We start from the raw sequence: 23,338 nt of genomic DNA on the forward strand, positions 1-23,338 counted from the left end.
CCCTTTATGCAGTGCATGGACTACCCAGATTTCCACCCCCCCGTCCTCCCATGCTCCAGCCAGCGCAGCTAAGCTGATGTGGTGTCACAATTTGTTGCTGATATAGACTAGTGGTAAACTACTCCTCCTTCCAACCCCAGATCAAGGTGGGAATCCATTGGATCCCTGGACTGACCCTGGAAAAGTATTTCAATGTGCCACACCATGCACAGAGTTTGTAGCAAACAGCCTAGCCCTTATGATGTGTCAGACGCTGAGGATGGCTCTGCCAAATAAATGGACTTGCTTGAAATTGGATAAAGAAAATACTATAACCCCCTAGAAAGGCCAGTAGAGGCAAGAGAACTAGAGACATCTCCTAATAGGACTAGACCACTTGGCCAATACTTCTGCATTTCCTTTCCTTATTTCTCTTAAATTCAGCATATGGCCTCTACTTAGGGGTTTGCCTACATGGCTCCTGAACTCATGGGTCCTTCTTTGCTTTCACACAGCCACAGCTTTGGCTTTCTTCTTTTGCACCCATTCAGTGTGACGTATGAATGTATGCTATGTGGGCAGCACTGCAACTGAACTGCGGTATCTTTTAAGAGACACAGCAGCCTCCCCTGTTTAGACAGCCCATACTGTTGTCCCTTAGCTTGCCATCTTTATGATAAGAATCTCCTCTTCCTTTCTCCCATCCTTCTCTGTTACATCTCGCCAGCCTCATTTCGTTCAGTGGCATTTCACAAGTATAACACAGACCTGTTGCTTGCTGATAAGCCATTGCAAACAGTATCATCCTTGAAGGATGCCACCATTACTAGTGTGTGGTACCTTACTGGACTGCCCTGAAGAAAATGATATGCTCGCAAAATATTGTACATTTATGCAAAGATGAATAGAAAAGCATAAAATATCATCAGATACATTTTAATTCCAGTGAAATTTTGTTCCACATGTTTCATTGTGGGATGCTTACCTCCAGTGACTGTTTGCTGCCATTTTGTGTCATGCCATCGTAAAGATAATGACATTTTATAGAGCAATGGCTATCCCGAAGGACCCCAAAGTGGTTCACAAACTTTATATGCAAAGACAGGAAATGAAACCATTTCTGGGTAATTACATGACAGGGGTTTAATGGTGCACAGCAACACTACATAACAGTTAAAAAAAGAAGTATGTACCATGACCCAGATCTTCAACTGGTATAAATTAGCATGAGGTCAACTGAGCTACATTGATGTCACTAGCTGAGGAGCTTGTCAATGGCAGATATTTGGTAGTGAATTAAAGGTTATCTATGTGTCATACGGTGGAGTTAATCATTGTGTTAAATTAGCACTGTGTATATAATAATTTGTTTAATATGAAATTTTCCCGTGTTCTATTTGCCTCTGGGACCAGTGAAACAAAATTTCATTGACCTGAAGTACAGACATGACTACTTGTTAAATAGGAATAAAGTGTTCAGAAAATCCACAGTAATGTACAAAATAAAATAGATTTGACTTCTAGATGAATCTGATGATGAACCTGCAGAGCATCAAGAGGTAAAATGGAAGAGCTTATGATGGAAAGAAACAGCATTATGAGACGATGAAGGCAAATAACAAAACAGAAAATAATACAGTAGAACCTGCAGCAAAGAATAGCTCATATGAAACATATATCTCTCATGCATGAGTTACCTGCAATGAAGATACTTCAGCTGAGTGGCAGCAAACTTTCTTCTCCCTATCATTTCCTGGTGAGTAACAGTTTTATAGTCCTCATCAGAGAGTAGGAGGAGCTCAGGACAGATTACTTCACACATTGGCACCTTTGGTATTTTAGAAGCTGAGTTTTCCTTGACTTCGGTCACTCCTTTGTTTTTTTCCCTTAGTATTTCCTGAAAAGAAAGGGGTTTTCCTTCAATCTACTGCCCCACAACTGGAAAAAAACACCATATGTGCCCTACCAGCCCAGCTGCTGATGTCACCAGTCTTGAAATTCATTTGTAGACAAATGCAAAGCAAAATTCAAATGGCTTTGGAAGGGTATATAAACCCTGACACCAAACAGACACCTCTACCATCGCTTGAGGAGACCTTCCCAGTGCTCAAGAGAAATCAACAGACACATTTAGAACCATCAGAATGGTCTACCCAACTTTACAGGTAATGCTATTTCATGCTGAAAATCTGTCCCTAGCTCATTCAGTGGTTTAGGTTGTTTGATTTTAATTAGGTTTTGGGGAGCTCCTCAGCTGGTTTAAATTTGTCATAATTCCACTGACTTCACTGGATCTATGATCATTTAATTTTACACTAACTGGGGATCTGACCCTATGTTTAAAAAATTAGCCGGTTTTCACTGACTCCTTTTTGACCTACTAAAATGGTCCATGTTTTATCTATTTCTTCAATGTATTCCATGTATTTTTGTATAGAGCTATAATGTTTTAATGAATGATCTGTACTTCATATTCTTAATATCTATTCAGAATTTGCTCTGTTCACAGTTGTAATGGGCTTGCCTGGCGGTTCTGAATATTAAAACTTTATCCTGCAAATTCCAACAGAGTGCTTCCTTTCCCTGGATTGTTCTTGGCACCCTTACCGGACTGGTTTCTAGTTAGCGAACAGCTTTGGAACAGGGTTCAGTTTACCTACTTCTTGTTTTAACTGTCAGTTTTTTACAACTAAGGATTTTCAGTGCAAGCAATGAAAGTGTTCTTAAAATGCCTGGTTGCTTTATATGACAAACAGTATCTTTCTCTTGTCTCTAGAGATCCCAGAAGGTTTTAGCAGCTTCCCGACAGGTACACAAAATTTCTGCTCAAGGTTTGTATCTCTCAGTTAAAGAAACATTTCTCTTTCTCTCTCTTTTTTAAAGTCTTCCAATATGTCAATATGTAAAAATAATTGACAGGAACTGGGTTAAACTTAGAAAAGTCTCTTAAATTCTTGGAAGACAAAATGTATTATTATGATGATTATTATTGTTATGATTTCACTTAAAGACCAGCTTAAGTAAATTATTATTACATTTCAAGCTGAATGAACAGGAACAAAATAACATATAGGTAAATAAAGGTGATTATTGGTCCTGTATCAAAACACACATTTACCTATTTTATGCAACTTTTAATTAGGCAGAGCTCGCACTGACGTCATAGGGAATCTTGTCTGAGAAAGGCTTATGAATATTTCACTTGTACTATAACCATGTACTTAAATGTTTAAATGGTAACTATCCTCTCCTATGCACCTGCATTGTCATTTATTAAATATTTAATGTAGGGCTAGTTATTAAAATTATTTAGAATAATTCACTGTGTGGGCCTATGCACTGTATGCTGCTGTTGTTCTATTCCCAGCTACAGTGGTATAAATCCAGAGTTCCTGCACTAATGTCAGAGAGCAGAATTTTGCTGTATAGATTTTATATTTTTTAAGTCCTAGAGATTCTCATAGTTGGTCATTTTACCTTTTTCATGTTTACACTAGATGTAACAAATGTTGATCAAAGAAAGTGACTAAATAAAAAAATACAGTAATTAAAAATAATCCATGCACAACCATTGACTCTAGCCAAGTCTAAGCTATAAGGCCTTTTTATTAACCTCTTGTTTTTAAAGAGCGCATATCACAGATGGGGGGGAAAAAGCTGCTGTCAATATTTATATATTGATGGGCGGGCATATAGATATTACTTTACACTGAATTACCCTGTGGTGAAGGAAGCTGTCAGAAATTTCTACTGAAATGCAGCTGCAGTCATACTTTTTCCTGTTATATCTACAGCGTTGCTGTGCACCATTGCTTCCCTGCCCTTTAATGAACTGATGCTTTATTTGTACCATGCATGGGATGTACTCTAGATATATGGAGGGGATACAAATTTGTCAGGCAGAGGTTTGCAAACTGCTGCATGTGGTAGGATCATATTGCCAATGTTTCATACAATCTCTCTAAGTGTATGAATCACGGATGAGACTCACAGCTGTCTTCACAAGTGGAATACGAGCCTCTGGACCTGAGTGAGACTCCTACACATTTTTAGACAAATTGTGGGTCAGTGGCCATGATATTTGAAAGTGAAAGTTTCAAATGTGACTTTGCTCCACATTAGAGCTGCTCAAAAACATTTTGACAGAACAGCATTCAGTCGAAAAATGCAATTTTGTCAAAATCCAAATGTTTTATGGGAACGTATCAATCTTGATGAAATTTTCAATTCATTTAAATAATGTTGAAATGTTTCATTTTGACTTTCTCATTTAGATCCATTTCATTTTGACTTTCGTCTTATATTAAAATATTAAATTTCAGTATTTCAAAATAAAATCCCTACAATTTTAAAATAAAATATTACTTTCAATATAATAGTAAGTTTGCATATGTAATACATTGAATATTGTATTAATCTCAATCTCTAAAATTTTTATCCTCCTGACTCCAGGGAGGGAGGGCAATGCTGTTATCCTTATTTTACACATGGGAAACTGAAGCACAGAGCTTCTAAGTGACTTGCTGAAGGTCACACAGGGCAGAAACACAAGCTAGGTCTCCTAACTCCTAGGCTTACCTCCTTACCACTAGACAATCCTTCCTCTCAAAACAAGGGCTACGTAGGTTCAGCCACATTCGCTCACGTTAAGTAGCGACTCACTCCCTGAGCAGGTCCATTGAAAACAATAGGACTCTTTGACAAGCAGGTTACTAGTTCGTGGGAGCAGGGGTGGCACAATGGGGCCCTACGTATTAACCCTTTGGATCCTGTCCCGCAACTTGGCTGATCCTTGCCTCTTTCTACCTATCCCCACAGTGCTGGAGAGTAGTGCTGCAGAGGAGACTGTGACCAGCAGCTTTGCATCGTTCATCCATGGAGTCCGGCCAGAGCATCTGTCTGAAGTTGTTCGTCACCGGAGTAAGAGGATGATCCTTGACAGCATTGGGGTTGGCCTCGTGGGCAGCACAACTCGTGTGTTCAATATCGCCCTGCGGTATTGTCAGGTAGGAGCAATATCCAACTATGCCCTTGGTGCCATTAATATGGTACTGCTGTGCTCCATGGGCAGAGAACCAGCACAAAGTCAATGCAGTGCTTCAGTCTCTTATTTTATGGTGTAAGCAGGATGTAATCATGCTTAGCCCTTGCAGCAGGGTGAATTTCGCTTTCAATGCACAAAGTCACAATCATGGGTGCATTCCCCTGCCAAATGCTGAGAGCTGATACCAAAGCTCTTGCTGCCAACAAATGGATCACAGCTCTTCTGTACAGAACAGCACCAAGTAACACTGGGAGGGAGAAAACAGGAAGCGCTAGCTGAAATTATATTCCTAGAGATCAGTGACTGGAAAGAGCCATTGTTGTTTTTGACTTTGTAGCGGGATGGTTACCTGCTCCTGCCCTGAAAGGCTTGAAATCAGCCCTGGCAGAGGGCCGAGGCTGCGAGAGGGCTGCTGCTAGGGAAAGCAGCAAGCCTTGGCTGATTGGGGAAACAGCCACAGCTGCAGCCACGCCCAGTGATGAGCTGCCAAAAGCTGAGGAACTGGTTCCTTCAGTCGCTCCGGGTCTTTGGCGGCACTGAAGGACCCGCTGCTGAAGTGCCGCCGAAGACCCAGAGCGAGTGAAGGACCCGCCACCAAAGTGCCGCCGAAGACCCGGAGCGCTGCCAGGTGAGTAAAAATTAAAAAGGGATTCTCAGGGGAGCCTCCCCAGCCGAGAGCTCAGGCGGGCCGGACAGGACGGTCCCGCAGGCTGGAGTTTGCCCACCCCTTTAACAACCAGTTCTAAACCGGCTTCAAAATTTAACAACCAGTTTGCGCGAACCGGCTCCAGCTCACCACTGGCCATGCCCCAGTCAGGGCCCAGCTGGTCTTTATAAGAGGCTAGTGGGCCAGGAGGACACAGTCTATCTCTAGATGTTGAGAGGGAGGGGCCTGACTGCTCGGAGCTGAGCAGCGTACCTAAAGTGGAGCAGGGCTGGGGCAAGGCCAGAGGAGCTGGGGAGCTCTGGCCTGAGAAACCCCCAGGCTGCAGGCCTTGATGAAGGCCTAGGAAAAGGGTACTGGGGTTGTAGAGGACAGCCCAAGGGTAGGCAGAAGCAGCAGGTCCAGACCCTCCTTGCCAATGTTGAGTGGCAATTATACTGCAGTTCGCCCCAGGGAGCAGGGGCTAGATGGTGACTGGCAGTAGCCAAAGACTGAGGCGAGGAGGGGATAGAGGGTGGGGGTTCCCCGGGGATGGGGAGACCCAGATCTGTGGGGGTACTGCCAGGGGGCAGCACCCCAGCGTAAAAGGGGCACCAGGGTCTGGGAGAGACGCGGAGCCCAGCGGCAAGTGGGACACCAGTCTGCAGAGAGCGCTCCGGAGGCTGGAAACGCTAATTCCCTGGACGACCAGGAGGAGGCGCCGCAGGGGTGAGTCCCGCCCCGGCTACAGGCTTCCCTGCATAAACTGGTAGCAAATTCCTTTGCAAGCCACATACTTTCAGATGTTCAGGTTAGTGTAAAGGGAGAAGAAGCTAAGCCCTTTAACTGAAATTTTATTGTGTTTGTATTACGATGACACTCTGTGTATCTGAGAGGTGCCCATTGCCTGGAATCCCATGTGGTGAAAATAGCACCGAGGCAGCACAACTGCTTTAGGTTACTACTCTCAGAACGCAACCGTGCCCTGCTCTCTCTTACTGGACTCTCTCCCTTCTACAGCAGCTGTATGCTTCAAATGCCGTTAGCTCTGTCTATGGCAGGAAAGGGTTAAAGCTGTCCCCTGCGCTGGCTGCCTTCACTAATGGAGTTGCGGTAAGGCTTTCTCTTCCAGAAGAGGCTGTTTAATGGTACAGAATGCTTTGGGATAGCCACACCCCCGATGTTCCTGAAACACCAAACACTGGTACTGGCCCGTCATGTGACTGAGGTGTGGGCCTTTTGTGACTGGGACCAGGAGAGGTGAAAGTTCATGTGTCCCTGCTCTGCATTCCTGTCAGTGGCACTTTTATCACAGTGCCAGTGAGCACCAATAACCCAGGGATGTTGTTATGAGATTCATTATTAATATTAGAAGCTGCATGTGTATTGTGGTTACACCTGGGAGCCCCAGTCATAGACCTGGACTCCATTGTGCTAGGTGCTGTACAAACATGATTTTCACCTGGCTGTTGCCTCTCCCCTGTGCCAGGCTCACTCTATGGACTTTGATGACACCTGGCACCCTGCCACTCACCCCTCAGGGGCTGTGCTGCCCGCTCTTCTAGCAGCTTCACAGATGCTACCTCCAAGCTCCAAACCCAATGGCCTGGACTTCTTGCTAGCGTTCAATGTGGGCATTGAGGTGCAAGGAAGGCTTATGCGTTTCTCCACGGAGGCTCACAATATTCCTAAGAGGTAAATCTATCGTGCTTCAGCGAACAGGGCACAGGGCAGTGCAGCTTAGCAAGACTTAGCATGCGGCAGAGAAAATTAAATCAGAAATTCTGGAGTAGAGCCAGACCCATCCTATGTGTGATTCACTTAGCACTGCAGTCTAGGGGCTACCTTATTAAACTCTTCGGGAATCTGCAAAAGCGAGGCACTAGCTCCAAACAGCCAGTCTCTCTCAGAGTAAATGACAGTCTGATAAAGAGTCCTCTTGTCTATAGGTCTGCACGACTAACAGAGTTTTCAGTTAGTTGGTGATTTTGAAAAATTGGGAAAAATTCTTTTCAGGTCAGCCCAAAACCAAACATTTTTGAAATTTTCTGCTGATGAAAAAGTCACTTGTGTTTTGGTTTTAGGTTGAATGAAACATTTTGCTTTGACAAAACTGAAAAGTTTCATTTCTGTGTTGACCCTTTTTTAAACATTTGTTGAATATTTTAAAAAATAAAATTAAAGGAAACTAAAAGTCATTTCAATTCAAACAATACAAATATTTTGAATTTTTTGACTTTGTTCATTTTGTTGAAAAAAAAAATTGGCAAAACCAACACAAATTTGCAAAACGTTTTGGTGTCACTGAATCTGCATTTTTTTTTCTGAAAAGAAGTTTGGGGTGAAAATTTCCCCCCAGATCTACTTTAATTAATAGCTACAGTGTGTGGAACAAGGGTAGCGGGCTTATAAAAGGAGTCAGTGAGAATTCTACAAATTTAGGTCCAAATCCTTGATCAATAACAACTCCCAGTGAAGTCAAACTGCTGACACTGAGTAAGGACTCATGGTCTGGCCCACACACTTGCTGGTGGTTAGGCATCATTAATTCAGTGTTGCACCTTAATGACCTCTGATGACCTCACTATAGTCCTCTGTGATGGGGCAAGTGCTAGCTAACTAGTTTTGAGGAACAAACACGAGGTCACAGTGAAATCACACTCCATTCACTATAGTTTGCCTGTCCGTTGTTCTAACCCACGAAAGCTTATGCCCAAATAAATTTGTAAGTCTTTAAGGTGCCACAAGGACTCCTCATTTTTGTTGTTGTTGTTTAATGTTTTCAGAGATTCTGTCAGAGTAGATCTGTCCTGCCAACTCACTCACATCCACCATTAGATAGCAGGGGCTTGGTCTCCTCCCATGTGTTGTCATTGGCACCTGCCCAGCGTGGGTGTGAAACATCACCAGATCAGAACAGTAGCATCTGACATCCACTGTGCACTGGTGTGAGCGATGATAGCTGGTGCCAGACAGCGGGGAATCAGGCCCTACGTATTTAGATTCTTATGACTCAAAGCAAAAACAGGATGCCTAGGCTCACTTTGGTGTTTTCCCTCTCCCATAGTAAATCAGCATCAATGTCAGTGGAGTAACGGCTTACACCAGCGGAGGGTCTGGCTCGCTGTTTTGCAATGGCCTTGGTGCCATGGGCATGCCCTTCAGTGGCACTTGGGGGCTTCCTATGCAAGATGCAGGAAGGGCTTTCCAGCCCCCTGCTGCGGTGAGATCATTGCTGGGGTTTTCCTTTCAGATTCCATCCTCCCTCTGTGGTGGGCACCATGGGCAGCGCAGCCGCCACAGCAAAGCTCCTCTCTCTGAATGTGACCCAGTGTGCTCATGCCTTAGCAATTGCTGCCTCCCTGGCAGGAGCACCCATGGCAAATGCAGCCACCCAAGCCAAGCCCCTGCATATCGGCAATGCCACCCGCCTGGGGTTGGAAGCGGCGCTTCTGGCTGCTCGGGGGATGGAGGCCAGCCCCCTCATCCTGGATGACATCCCCGGGTGCTCCGGATTCAGCGCGTTCTATGGTGACTATCAGCCCAAACTGCTGCCCCTGCCAGCAAACAGCCACGAGTTCCTCTTGGAGAAGCAAGATGTCGCTTTCAAACGTTTCCCAGCCCACCTAGGGATGCACTGGATTGTGGATGCTGCTGCGTCAGTCAGAAACTTGCTCATCAACTATTCCGGCTCCTTCTCTCCCTCTCTGATCCGTGCCATTCTACTGAGGATCCCGGTGTCCAAGTACATCAACAGGCCCTTCCCAGAGTCTGAGCACCAGGCTCGACACTCCTTCCAGTTCAATGCCTGCACTGCCCTGCTAGATGGCGAGGTGGGCCTCAACTCCTTCACTGATGGCTGCCTCCATCGGCAGGAGCTGACAGAGCTGCTGGACAAGGTGCTGGTGGAGCACCCTGAAGACAACGTAGCCAACTTCGACAAGATGTATGGGGAGGTAGCACTGGTCCTGGAGAATGGAGATGTGCTGACAGGCAGATGTGACACTTTCTATGGGCACTGGAGAAAGCCCCTAAGCAGAGAATCGCTCCTGAAGAAATTCCAATCCAATGCGTCTCACGTGCTCCCAGAGGACAAGGTGAACAGCATCATCACGACAGTGGACAACCTGGAGAACCTGCCAGACAGCTCCCAGCTGGCCTCCAGCCTGTAAGAGCAAGATGTTTGAGTGAAGCATCATCACATTTGAACACTAATTCTCTTCTTTCAAGGACAAAATCTTTCTATCATTCAAAGTGAACTGCAGAACAAAAATGAAGTCCAAGCACAGATTTCAGTGCCTAATAACCCCGTTAGCCAGGCTGTGAAAGAGTGAGGGTGTGTGTGTGCGTAAGAGAAATAAGTTTTAATGAATACTTGGTGCTGCTTGATTTGCTGAAGGTATCCCAGAACATGCCATTACAAATACCCAGAAGTCTCATTGATCTCCAAGAATGATGCATTCTGGGATATCTGTGAATTAGCATCCCTAATAGGGGCAGAGTATTTTTCCCCCAAAAGATTAATTAAAACTTCTTTCAGTTCAGAATGCTATCGTAGTCAGTGAGGATTCTCAACACCAAAATTTGTGCTTATCTTAATGTACACCTACACAGTCAACATGTGGAACTCTTTGCCACAGGATGTTCTGAAGGCCAAGACTATAACAGGGTTCAAAAAAGAACTAGATAAGTTCATGGAGGATAGGTCCATCAATGGCTATTAGCCAGGATGGGCAGGGATGGTGTCCCTAGCCTCTGTTGCCAGAAGCTGGGAATGAGCAACAGGGGACGAATCACTTACCTGTTCTGTTCATTCCCTCTGGGGCACCTGGCATTGGCCACTGTCAGAAGACAGGATACTGGACTAGATAGACCATAGGTCTGACACACTATGGCCGTTCTTATGTTCTTACACTTCTCTTAATGTTCACGTCTGCTCTTCCAGTCATCTTTTAGATCGTTATTAGTTAGTTCTGCTGATCAAACAGAAAATATAGCAGCATTAGGGTCAACAGCCAGGTATTCTAGACCCAACAAATGATCTGTAAATCTATTGATCAGTGTCATGTATGATGATTTAAACTTTGATTGAACAATCTTGCATTGTTTCTGGTTACTGTTATATACTGTATGGTAAGACATACACCACTCTTTATATACGGAGATATAGGAATATACAATGTGTACAACATGCTTATTGAACAGACATGGGATTATTGATTAATGTTACATGTTTCCAATATGCTCTTCATGCAGGCATATTTGATATCACTTGGATGAAATTACCTGTTCAGAATATTATTACTTGGTGATGATGTTGTTTAGCAGACCTAAGATTTTGACAGAGCTAGATTCTCTGCTGTAGTTCAGGACATGGGCTGGTTCCAAACTGGAGCCTTTGTCAGCATGGGGGGATTTCATGGAAACAAAGAATTTCCCCGCCACTAATTTATTTTTCAACTGTCTACATTGCTGCTAATCCAGACTGTTATATGTCATTTTGTTTATACAGCCCTTTCAAAATAAAGACTCGAAGTACAAGCTTATTTGTAGGACGATTTATTGCTACAAGGGATTCATCACAAGGAACCCTTGCTTTATTCCGAATACTTCTAAATAATGGCCTGCTTGAATCGTGGGGTGCTTGTCACAAACCCTGCAGCTCAGTTGCAGGCAAGCCATGGAAAATGGCAGAAAAGTAATAATGGACCTTATTTACATGATTCCTTTCCGGTGATTTTCCCGCTGTTGGCCACCTGGGGCTGAGAGCGGGTTCCCCTGCTGTCTAATATTGCAGAATCCACAATTTCTGCAATTTCGCAGGTTAGGTAGGGCCTTAGTTATACAAGCATATAACGGCTTTTATAATAAATGGTTGGCCACACCCACGGCTGGGGCAGTACAACGCACATAATTCTGCAAGAGGGCTAGCTAGGAATCTGACACTGAGATCAATCATTGGTCCAGATGTTGAAATCTCATGGGCCAGATCCTCTCAGCATAGCTACCCCAATGATGTTACGTTGATTTAAAACAGCTGAGGATTTGGCCTATGTTTATCTGTTGAGGAACCATATCTCTCTGTTGTCAAGTACAGGCTGAAGTGTCCAGATGACAAGACTGACTGTTAGTCACTGAGATCTGACAGTGGCCAAATATGATCTCCAATAAATTGCCAAGAGTTTGTCTATAATACAGTTGGTTTACAATTGGTGCCCTTCCATGCCAGATGAAGGAATTTAATTGGTTAAATGCCTATCTTAACTTACCAGAAAAGTTTCAGATATTACAGCAAAATCACCCAGATATTCACATTGATTACACCTTCAAAGCCACTGCTAAGCAAACATTAACCCAAACAAAATAACAATCCTCACCCATAATAAAACTCAGTTAAGTTGGACATTTATTTGCTGTAAGTTGTATTTCATTTTCTGCTTCCTTCTGCTGATGGGCACACAGTGGTTTAAAACCCTGAAGCTGTTCTGAAGATGGCAATAGACTGTCCTCATGCTCCTGTTAGGGGGATCACAGCTGGTAACAAATTCATCTCTTGCTCAGTAGTTTCCAAGAAGGCAACAAAACCTGGGGAAGGCACGGAATTGAGCTCTGGCCAGGTGCAGGGTGATGTATATTGGCATATCTCCCCTGACTACAAAGGAGAGATGCCGGCTCACACCAGCTGAAGATAAGGCTCTGAATTGTTAATATTTACAATTTTAGTGTCATGTAAGAGGGTGAACCCGAAAAGATTGCGAAAGCCAGCAACTCCCATCCAATTCTGCGGAGCTCTATAGAGATTTCCCGTAAATATTAATAGTTTTTTTTTAATGCTTCCTTTAAAAACAAACACACAACCTCTTGAGCCTCTGAGTTTTTTAGCTAGGGGAACTGTATGCAGAGAACAATGCATTCATGAAAATTAGCACCTGGTTCTATTTGCTAACATGTTTGATTCCCCCCCTCCCCTCAAGTAGCCCATAGGCTTTGTGCTAGCCATATGCATTAGGGGTAATTTTCACCCTGTGACTGATACTTTGAGTCTTTGCTATTCATAATTCTATAATAATTCACACGATGTGACTAGTCAACTAAGTCACATGGTCTTGTTTCTGTCTCCTGGATGGATGACTCCTGAACCCATAGAGAACTTTACAATTCACCATGTGACCACTTCCATGAACATTCACAACACTAATGCCACACATTAGAGTTGATGATCCCACATTGGTGACTAAAATCACACTGTGTCTCAGATAGGCTGTTTCGCACTACCAGAAACAAGTGGCTAGGTTTCCACAGGATCAAGCAAGCAGAAAGTGAGGGTTGAGAGTGAAAGTATCTCCAATTATGTATGAACAGGAGGAATATGAAGCAGAGAGGAAAATAAAAAGGCATTGTAGTGAGAGATGTATAAGTGAGATACGTGGTTAAAGGGGCATCAGGAGCGGTTATATGTAGTACATACACACCCCTGGGTGCTGCCCTTGTGCCTTTAAGATCCCTATTGTGATCAGTCTGGGCTGATATGGCTGTAAGAAGGCCTGTGACTGGTGCTGGTTACAACATTTTACCTTTGTCAAAGCTGCGTCGTTTTGTAGAGCTGTACTGATTTTGATGATGTTTTTGATGGGAAGGTTTCTGAGGTTCAGGGTGGATTTCGGTCACTTCCAGAGAGAGAGACCCAGAAACCTGAATCCAAAACCTCACCTTTTCAATCCAAAAATGGTCATTTCAACACAATTCCATCAAATGTTCAACTGGGCCTGGTTTTGTTGCAGTGTGGAATGGAAACAAATGTTGAAACCTCAGAAGTTGTCATGAAACAGAATTATCGTTCTCCAGCCAGCTATACCCATGGCAAGCATTGGTGATCATGAAGACACTTTGTCCAGGTTCCTCTTGCTCCAGGGAGATGCTTAACAACCTCAGGCAAAAGCGAGCATGGATTCCTATGGGTCAAGGCTGTTTGATGCAAGGTGAGTGGGTTAGACTTCTGAACTTGTGTTTATGGCAGATCTGGCAGGGCACTACTAACGGGCCAGAATGGGCACATGTCTTTCTGGCTGGTTTCTTGTGTCTCCTGCAGCCTCAGCGTTGTTGGGGACACTGGGCACTACACTAGGTAACTTGGGAAGGTGGAAGACCACAAGTGTCGAGGAAGCCCTCCTGCTATAGGCCCGGATAAACCAAGGCCCCTTTGCTCCTTGAACTGTCTGTGATCCTGCATAACACTGAGGAAGCTAGCACACAAACAGACAGGTTTGCACACGGCTCGCCAGCCAAGGCCAGCTTTGGCCTGGGAAACTGATAGATAAGGCAGAAATGTTTAGCAAAAACCAGTAACAAATAGGACCAAATAAGGCAAGGCTTGGGCATTGCTACTGAGGAAGAACACAACTGGCTGCTTTAGCTGATTGGCTACGGTATTGTACGGGGCAACAGGTAATTGGTTGCATAAGCTTGTGTAGTGAAACAGGAAAAGGTATAAAATGTATACTGGAATCTGCTGCACTGCTGCAGGATTTGAGACAGCTCAGTCTCGCTGCACCCTATTTGAAGCTCCAAATAAATCTCTCTGCTTCTCCACCCCATTGTGGTCATTGGCGCGACGCACACCAGGCAACGAATCCAGCTGTTGCTTGCCTCGGGCACTCTGTGCCGGCAACAGCGTGAATTGTGCAGCAGTGGCTTTTTCATCCAAACGCCGCTGCACTGAATACGTCCTTCCCTGGGAAGCAGACGCTTGAGCATATGGCAACCCCTGGAGCCTTAGGGTCAGGATATTATACTCAGTTCCTCAGCAGGGCCACAGCTTCCCCATGGAGCTGCTGTCCCCTTCCGTGAATTTTAGTACTGAGAGACGTAAATTCCCACTCAGCCAATAGCGCATTTGTCTGGTGTGACAGGGTGTATCAGCCCCACATTGGTACAGCAGAGGTTAACCCTTCTCTCTTAGTGGAGGAGGCCACAACCCCTCAGCTCTGCTGGGAATGCTCCAGCTGGAAGCAGGGTATAAAAGCTAGCAGAGCAGCTCAGTCTGGGCTGACCACCGGCAGGGAAAGAGATGCATCGCTAGCTCCTGAGGGAGGACCACCTGCACGCCAAGACACGGAGGCCAGCCAGTCAGAGATGGACCCCAACACATCGGCTTTGGACAGCGCGGAGAGTGGAGAGACTGGAGTGACAGCAGGAGCTGTAGTATTGACTCTGGCCATTGGGCTGCACTGCCCTGACAGCAGGGGCTTTAGTATTGACTCTGGCCACTGGGACGCACTGCCCTGACAGCAAGGGCCATGGTATTGATTTTGGCCGCACTGCCCTGCTATCAAGGGCCACATTAAGGGCTGAGGCCCCTGAGCTGCACAGCCCTGAGACCTGGGGCACCTCTTCAAACTCAGTTGCGGGGCTGTGATGCACCTCTCCCTGGCCCCCACGGGATGGTGCAGTGTATCAGTCCTGCAACACCAGTCTGTGAGTTTATAGCTTTCAGAGACTCCATGCACCTGTCTCAGGCTATCACAGGCAGCATGCATGCTGGTGCTCATTCACAGGCTGCTTATATATGCTGGGCTAGGCCTGATTTAGGGATGGTTGCTATGTCACATTTGCCAGAGTTTGATCATCGTCTTGTATTACCATCCAAGAGGTGGGGACCTATGAGGCTATGGGGGCCAGATAAGCATCAGCAGAGGATTAGGGAAGGTTTCCACACTCCCCATTAACATAAGAGTGGCCACACCGGGTCAGACCAGAGGTCCATTTAGCTCAGTAGCCTGTCTTCTGACAGTGGCCAATGCTAGGTGCCCCAGAGGGAATGAACAGAAGAGGTGATCCTCAAGTGATCCCCTGTCCCCCATTGGACCATTCTTGTCCTGGGTTGGAGGAGCAATAGGTGGATCCACAGTTGATTGATGGGATGGCTGCTAGGCACTTCTTCCCTCCACACTGTCACCCCCTCAGAACTCTGCTTTACTGATGAGCTGCAGAAGATGGCATGTTTGGGCATGAAAGAGGAGGCTGGGCTGGACCATTGTAGGATGGTGACCCCTCAGACTCTGACTGGGTACTCTGGTCTCCCATGCAGGAGCCCCTCATGCACAGGCGTGAAAACCCAGGGGGTTTCTCGGGCTTCTCAAGGACATAGAACAGCTGGGCAGAGCTATTTCAGGCTGCAAAGTAAATCTAATCAGAAAGAGTGGCTGCATAGTCCAGCGTGGGAGCCTCCTCTGTGTTTGGATTTCTATCTGCTGAACCAGTGCTGGGAGTTAGTAAGACTTTCACTAACGTAGACAAGGCCGAAAGGTGACATAAGCTTCCCTTTCATTCCTGGTGTTTCCATTCAAGCTCGGGACCCTGAGATGTCATCCAACTATTTAGCTCTGCTCCAGTCTGTTATTTCCTGTTCAGAGTTTGTAACATTTCACCACCCATAGCCACTGCCCTGGCCCCCACCGAAACCTCTTACCGAGTGAAGTGAAGCTTGTGGAAGAGAAGCAATAACACCCAGAGAAGACGAGCAAGCCGGCCTGCGTGGCACTGAAAATAAAGTCATGAACACCGTGCCACCAAAGTCCCCTGTTTGCCCATCACACGTGGAACAAGAACAGGGCCCTGTTCCTCTCTCGGATGCTCTGGTCCAGGATAGCTGGCACCTAATGTTTCCTCACAAACATGTTTACAGAACCAAGCGCGGTGAATGAAAGGCTTTTTACAACGTGGCTCCATGTTGGGCACACAGCATGTTTATGCTGTGAGTAAAGGTAGTAAATACAGGCTCAGGCTGAGAGAGTTTCTGGCCAAGGATCCCAAGAAAACCGAGAGGAATAAAAGTGTCACACTTTGTTTGCTTGTTCTCTCACTTAAAAACAAAGCATGAAAACTCAGCCTGCTCAAGGGCTTGAGAATCCTGGAAGAGTGCAGTGAGGGCACGTCTGCCTGAGGCCGGGTCCTTTGCTTGACAGGAATTGTGAGGAAGGCAGCAGAAAAGTACATTGTTATCATCTTGTTATCATCAGTGAATGAGAGATGATAGGTAAGATGGCGGTAGGCCTCGAAGGGCCTTGGAGGTGCAGACAAGCAGCTTGTTTGATGCGATGGAGAAGTGTCTGGTTCCCTTTATTGCATGTCTGCATTTCATTTTATAGCTGCTGTAAGACTCTCCAGGTGATGTGTTCTGGGGCTGTTGTTATTACACGTCTCTCGCATTAAGTGCCGCCACTTGGCATATGGCCTCCTGCATTATGCTCCTGCTCCCGCTGAAGCCAATAGTAAGCTTCCATTGACCTCAGTGATGCAAGGGTCAGCTCTATAACTCCACACAGGAATCAGCCTGCCGGCTCTGCTTATTCGCCCCCCTCCCCCAGTTAATATATATGAAGATCTTGGGTTCCACTGGATACTTACCACCCTCGTTACTGCAATATCTGTGTGCCATACAATCATGAAGGGATTTTATCCTTGTAATGCTCCCGGAAGTGTTAGCTCCTGTAAAATGGGGATAAAGCACAGGTTTGATCCCGGTACTTGCCCAAGGTCATGCAGAAACCCTGGGGCTGAGCTTTCAAGCCAGGGTGAGCTCCCCAGTTGTGGCCCCTTCATAGGGTTGGGATGATGTAAAGGGGCTATAAAAGCTCCAGATCTGGCCAGGGGTATCCTTCTGTGCAGAAACTGAGGAAGACATCACAAGACACATGGTGTAGGGGGCCTGTTGGGGATAAGTGGGATGGGGCATGACGGGGGCAGGGCTGCATCATGCAGAGCAGTGGCAATTCTGGGCACCCAGAGACAACCTGGGCTGTCTAAATTACACTGGGGCTGCAAAACAGCCCTGGATTGGGAGGGTACAAAGTTAGCTTCAAGCTGTGTTAGCCTCCCTACCTGCAGGTTGTGAGTGCTGTGTTGCACCTCGTGGAGGCATTCCACAGAACCTTACCCCAGGTCTCCTGAGACCCACATCAATGCCTTATCCCCCAGGTCATTCTTCCAACCAGAACTTGCATCCTTCAGCTGAGAAAACTATTGAGCTGTAGCTCACGAAAGCTCATGCTCAAATAAATTGGTTAGTCGCTAAGGTGCCACAAGTACTCCTTTTCTTTATACTCAATAGAGGGATCCCATTGAATTTAGGCTTGTGCATAGGCTGTCATAAGCCAGCAAACCTCGCTAGCTGTTCCCATTGTTCATACGTTTTCCTGTCAATAGTATTTTCCTGACCTTTATATCTGAGGTAGAAATCTACTCATCTGACTGTCTAAAAGTCTGTTCTCCTTATTAATTCAGTGTTTCCATTGTATACCTTAATGCAATTGGATTCTCCTTAGTAATTCAGTGTTTTCATGTATATGCTTCCTGCAATAGGAGATATTTTAAAAATTTAGAATTATGACATGTTCTTAAAGAGAATTAAACAAAGATCTCGTTGTGTCATGAGAAGTAGTGAACTACGTTGGTTTTGGGTGGTGATTCTTATCACCCAGGTGCTCAGTGGCCTGGGGCCGGCATATTTGCAGCTCTCTGATGAGAGCCAGGGTTGACAACTTGCCTCCTCAGGTACAATGGAGCTGTTCACCTTAAGGCCAAAGCTTATGTTCTCATCTGTTCAGCAGACATAGAATCATAGAATCATAGAATAACAGAGTTGGAAGGGACCTCTGGAGGCCATCTAGTCCAACCCCCTGCCCAGAGCAGGACCAATCCCAACTAAATCATCCCAGCCAGGGCTTTGTCAAGCCTGACCTTAAAAACTTCTAAGGAAGGGGATTCCACCACCTCCCTAGGTAACGCATTCCAGTGTTTCACCACCCTCCTAGTGAAAAAGTTTTTCCTAATATCCAACCTAAACCTCCCCCACTGCAACTTGAGACCATTACTCCTTGTCCTGTCATCTGCTATCACTGAGAATAGTCTAGATCCATCCTCTTTGGATCCACCTTTCAGGTAGTTAAAAGCAGCTATCAAATCCCCCCTCTTTCTTCTCTTCCGTAGACTAAACAATCCCAGTTCCCTCAGCCTCTCCTCATAACTTATGTGTTCCAGTCCCCTAATCATTTTTGTTGCCCTTCGCTGGACTCTCTCCAATTTTTCCACATCCTTCTTGTAGTGTGGAGCCCAAAACTGGACACAGTACTCCAGATGAGGCCTCACCAATGTCGAATAGAGGGGAATGATCACATCCCTCGATCTGCTGGCAATGCCCCTACTTATACACCCCAAAATGCCATTGGCCTTCTTGGCAACAAGGGCACACTGTCGACTCATATCCAGCTTCTCGTCCACTGTCACCCCTAGGTCCTTCTCTGCAGAACTGTTGCCTAGCCATTCGGTCCCTAGTCTGTAGCGGTGCATTGGATTCTTCCGTCCTAAGTGCAGGACTCTGCACTTGTCCTTGTTGAACCTCATCAGATTTCTTTTGGCCCAATCCTCCAATTTGTCTAGGTCCCTCTGTATCCTATCCCTACTCTCCACTTCTCTATCTACCACTTCTCCCAGTTTAGTGTCATCCCCAAACTTGCTGAGGGTGCAATCTACACCATCCTCCAGATCATTAATGAAGATATTGAACAAAACCGGCCCCAGGACCGACCCTTGGGGCACTCCGCTAGATACCGGCTGCCAACTAGACATGGAGCCATTGATCACTACCAGTTGAGCCCGACAATCTAGCCAACTTTCTACCCACCTTGCAGTGCATCCATCCAGCCCATACTTCTTTAACTTGCTGACAAGAATACTGTGGGAGACCGTGTCAAAAACTTTGCTAAAGTCGAGGAATAACAAGTCCACTGCTTTCCCTTCATCCACAGAACCAGTTATCTCATCATAGAAGGCAATTAAATTAGTCAGGCATGACTTTCCCTTGGTGAATCCATGCTGACTGTTCCCGATCACTTTCCTCTCGTCTAAGTGCTTCAGAATTGATTCCTTGAGGACATGCTCCATGATTTTTCCGGGGACTGAGGTGAGGCTGACCGGCCTGTAGTTCCCAGGATCATCCTTGTTCCCTTTTTTAAAGATGAGCACTACATTAGCCTTTTTCCAGTCTTCTGGGACTTCCCCCTATCGCCATGAGTTTTCAAAGATAACGGCCGATGGCTCTGCAATCACATCCGCCAATTCCTTTAGCACTCTCGGATGCAACGCATCCGGCCCCATGGACTTGTGTACATCCAGTTTTTCTAAATAGTCCCGAACCACTTCTTCCTTCACAGAGGGCTGGCCACCTCCTCCCCATACTGTGCTGCCCAGTGCAGTAGTCTGGGAGCTGACCTTGTTCGTGAAGACAGAGGCAAAGAAAGCATTGAGTACATTAGCTTTTTCCACATCCTCTGTCACTAGGTTGCCTCCCTCATTTAGTAAGGGGCCCACACTTTCCTTGGCTTTCTTCTTATTGCCAACATACCTGAAGAAACCCTTCTTGTTACTCTTAACATCCCTCGCTAGCTGCAACTCCAGGTGTGATTTAGCCTTCCTGATTCCATTCCTACATGCCCGAGCAATATTTATATACTTATCCCTGGTCATTTGTCCAATCTTCCACTTCTTGCAAGCCTCTTTTTTGTGTTTAAGATCAGCAAGGATTTCACTGTTAAGCCAAGCTGGTCGCCTGCCATATTTACTATTCTTTCTACACATCGGGATGGTTTGTCCCTGTAACCTCAATAAGGATTCTTTAAAATACAGCCAGCTCTCCTGGACTCCTTTCCCCCTCATGTTATTCTCCCAGGGGATCCTGCCCATCAGTTCCCTGAGGGAGTCAAAGTCTGCTTTTCTGAAGTCCAGGGTCCGTATTCTGCTGCTTTCCTTTCTTCCTTGTGTCAGGATCCTGAACTTGACCATCTCATGGTCACTGCCTCCCAGGTTCCCATCCACTTTTGCTTCCCCTACTAATTCTTCCCGGTTTGTGAGCAGCAGGTCAAGAAGAACTCCGCCCCTAGTTGGTTCCTCCAGCACTTGCACCAGGAAATTGTCCCCTACAGTTTCCAAAAACTTCCTGGATTGTCTGTGCACTCCCAGCAGATATCAGGATGATTGAAGTCGCCCATGAGAACCAGGGCGTGCGATCTAGTAGCTTCTGCGACTTGCCGGAAGAAAGCTTCGTCCACCTCATCCCCCTGGTCTGGTGGTCTATAGCAGACTCCCACCACGACATCACCCTTGTTGCTCAGGCTTCTAAACTTAATCCAGAGACTCTCAGGTTTTTCTGTAGTTTCATACTTGAGCTCTGAGCAGTCATACTGCTCCCTTACATACAGTGCAACTCCCCCACCTTTTCTGGCCTCCCTGTCCTTCCTGAACAGTTTATACCCATCCATGACAGTACTCCAGTCATGTGAGTTATCCCACCAAGTCTCCGTTATTCCAATCACATCATAATTCCCTGACTTTGCCAGGACCTCCAGTTCTCCCTGCTTGTTTCCCAGGCTTTGTGCATTTGTATATAGGCACTTGAGATAACCCGCTGATCGCCCCTTGTTCTCAGTATGAGGCAGGAGCCCTCCCCTCTCATGCTCTCCTGCTCGTGCTTCCTCCCGGTATCCCACTTCCCCACTTACCTCAGGGCTTTGGTCTCCTTCCCCCGGTGAACCTAGTTTAAAGCCCTCCTCACTAGGTTAGCCAGCCTGCTCGCGAAGATGCTCTTCCCTCTTTTCGTTAGGTGGAGTCCGTCTCTGCCTAGCACTCCTCCTTCTTGGAACACCATCCCACGGTCGAAGAATCCAAAGCCTTCTCTCCGACACCACCTGCGTAGCCATTCATTGACTTCCACGATTCGACGATCCCTACCCTGGCCTTTTCCTTCCACGGGGAGGATGGACTAGAACACCACTTGCGCCTCATACTCTTTTATCCTCCATCCCAGAGCCACGTAGTCTGCAGTGATCCGCTCAAGGTCATTCTTGGCAGTATCATTGGTGCCCACGTGGAAAAGCAGGAAGGGGTAGCGGTCCGAGGCCTTGATGAGTCTCGGCAGACTCTCCGTCATATCGCGAATCTTAGCCCCTGGCAAGCAGCAGACTTCTCTGTTTTCCCGGTCAGGGCGGCAGATAGATGACTCAGTCCCCCTGAGGAGAGAGTCCCCGACCACCACCACCTGCCTCCTTCTCTTGGGAGTGGTGGTCGTGGAACCCCCAACCTTAGGACAGTGCATCTCATGCCTTTCAACTGGTGGAGTCTCCTTCTGCTCCCTTCCCCCAGACGTATCATCTGGGCCACTCCCCGCAATGGTACCTGTGGAGAGAACATGAAAACGGTTACTTACCTGTATCCGCATTGCTGGTACTTGGACGTTCCCCCTTCTTCTTCTGGAGGTCACATGTTGCCAGATTTCTCCACCGTCCTCCTGTCCGTGCTGCACAGCCTGCTCTGAATCTTCAGAACCTTGTGCCTGTAGAAGCATATCCTGACGTCTGTCCAGGAAATCTTCAGTTTCTCTTATGCAACGCAGGGTCGATACCTGTTGCTCCAGACCTTGAACCTTCTCTTCCAATATGGAGACCAGCTTGCACTTTGTACACACAAAGTCACTTCTGGCCTCTGGAAGAAAGACAAACATGGCACATCCAGTGCAGGTCACAACAGTTGAACACTCCCCATCCATTTTACCTTCCTACTATGAGCTTCCTCAGGAGATGCAGTAATTACTCAGAGAAGTCGTTAGGGTGTAAGCCTCAGTGGGCTCACTCCAGGCGAACTCCCAGGCAAACTCCTGCTGTTTGCTGCTCTGCTGTTCCCCACCGCTCAGCTGGTTCGTGGAGCGCCGGCTTTTTTAAACAGCCAGGCTCACCTGAAACAAAACACTCCCAACTCCCGCCCTTTTCAGCCAACCAATCAAGCACTCGCGCAAACTTTCAAGCTGCCCTCACTACAAACACTCCGATCCTCTCACCAAACACACACTCAGATACCCAGATACTCACCATCACAGATCCCAGGCAAACTCCTGCTGTTTGCTGCTCTGCTGTCCCCCGCTGCTCAGCTGGTTCCCCGCCGCTCATGAGCGGTCTGAGACTGTGGCCCATACTCCTGCAGGCCCTAAAAACCACCATGAACCTCACCAGCTTCTGCTTTGAGGCTCACTTCTGAAACCTCACCTTTGCTAAGAAAAATGCAGAGCACAGCGTACTTGTCATAGATTTCATTTAGCCCCTACCCTGCAGCTCTCCCCTGTGGGAGAGAAAGACAGAACCATACAAGACAAAAGCTAGTCACATTGCTTAATGCACTCAGCTTCTATAAGTTTGAGGGCAGCCTAAGGAACTGAATAGGAGAGAATTTGTAATTACTTTTGCTTAAGTGTTCCTTTTCATTGAGCTAATGATCAGCTGCTTTAGGGGCCTCAGGTGTTGCCAGTCACTCTCTGTATCTGGAAACTGGAGCCAAAGGGAGCTGAAACAGCCCTTCAGCCTTCTCTCTGAAGGTTTCAACAGGTGCGTTGTTTCTATAAGGAATTGCCATAACGGTGAGAATGACTGGGCTGCTTTCACTGTCTCCACTCCCATCCAGTTTCACCTGGACACTTCTGCTTGCAGTGTGCAAACAGGAAAGCATGTTGGGTGAGATTCTGATGTCATGTATAGGGGGTGAAACTGAGATCAGAATCTCTTGTTGTAGACTGTGTCCGGGGAATCTCTAACAGGTCACCAGCCGCTCTTTCCCTCATAGAATATCAGGGT

The 23,338-nt window shown here is 46.4% G+C and overlaps 1 protein-coding gene across 1 annotated transcript; it reads left to right on the forward strand.

Moving 5' to 3' along the window:
- Positions 1–1,645: 1,645 nt before the first annotated feature.
- Positions 1,646–11,205, forward strand: LOC102939148 (cis-aconitate decarboxylase). Its single transcript, XM_037908089.2, has 6 exons — positions 1,646–1,735; positions 2,756–2,810; positions 4,798–4,985; positions 6,687–6,779; positions 7,156–7,361; positions 8,920–11,205. Exons 1-6 carry the CDS (start codon positions 1,646–1,648, stop codon positions 9,836–9,838), a joined length of 1,551 nt encoding a protein of 516 aa, XP_037764017.2. The 3' UTR covers positions 9,839–11,205.
- The last annotated feature ends 12,133 nt before the right edge of the window (positions 11,206–23,338 follow it).

The sequence above is a fragment of the Chelonia mydas genome, chromosome 9 (genome assembly GCF_015237465.2).
Source record: "Chelonia mydas isolate rCheMyd1 chromosome 9, rCheMyd1.pri.v2, whole genome shotgun sequence".
Lineage (NCBI taxonomy): Eukaryota > Metazoa > Chordata > Testudines > Cheloniidae > Chelonia > Chelonia mydas.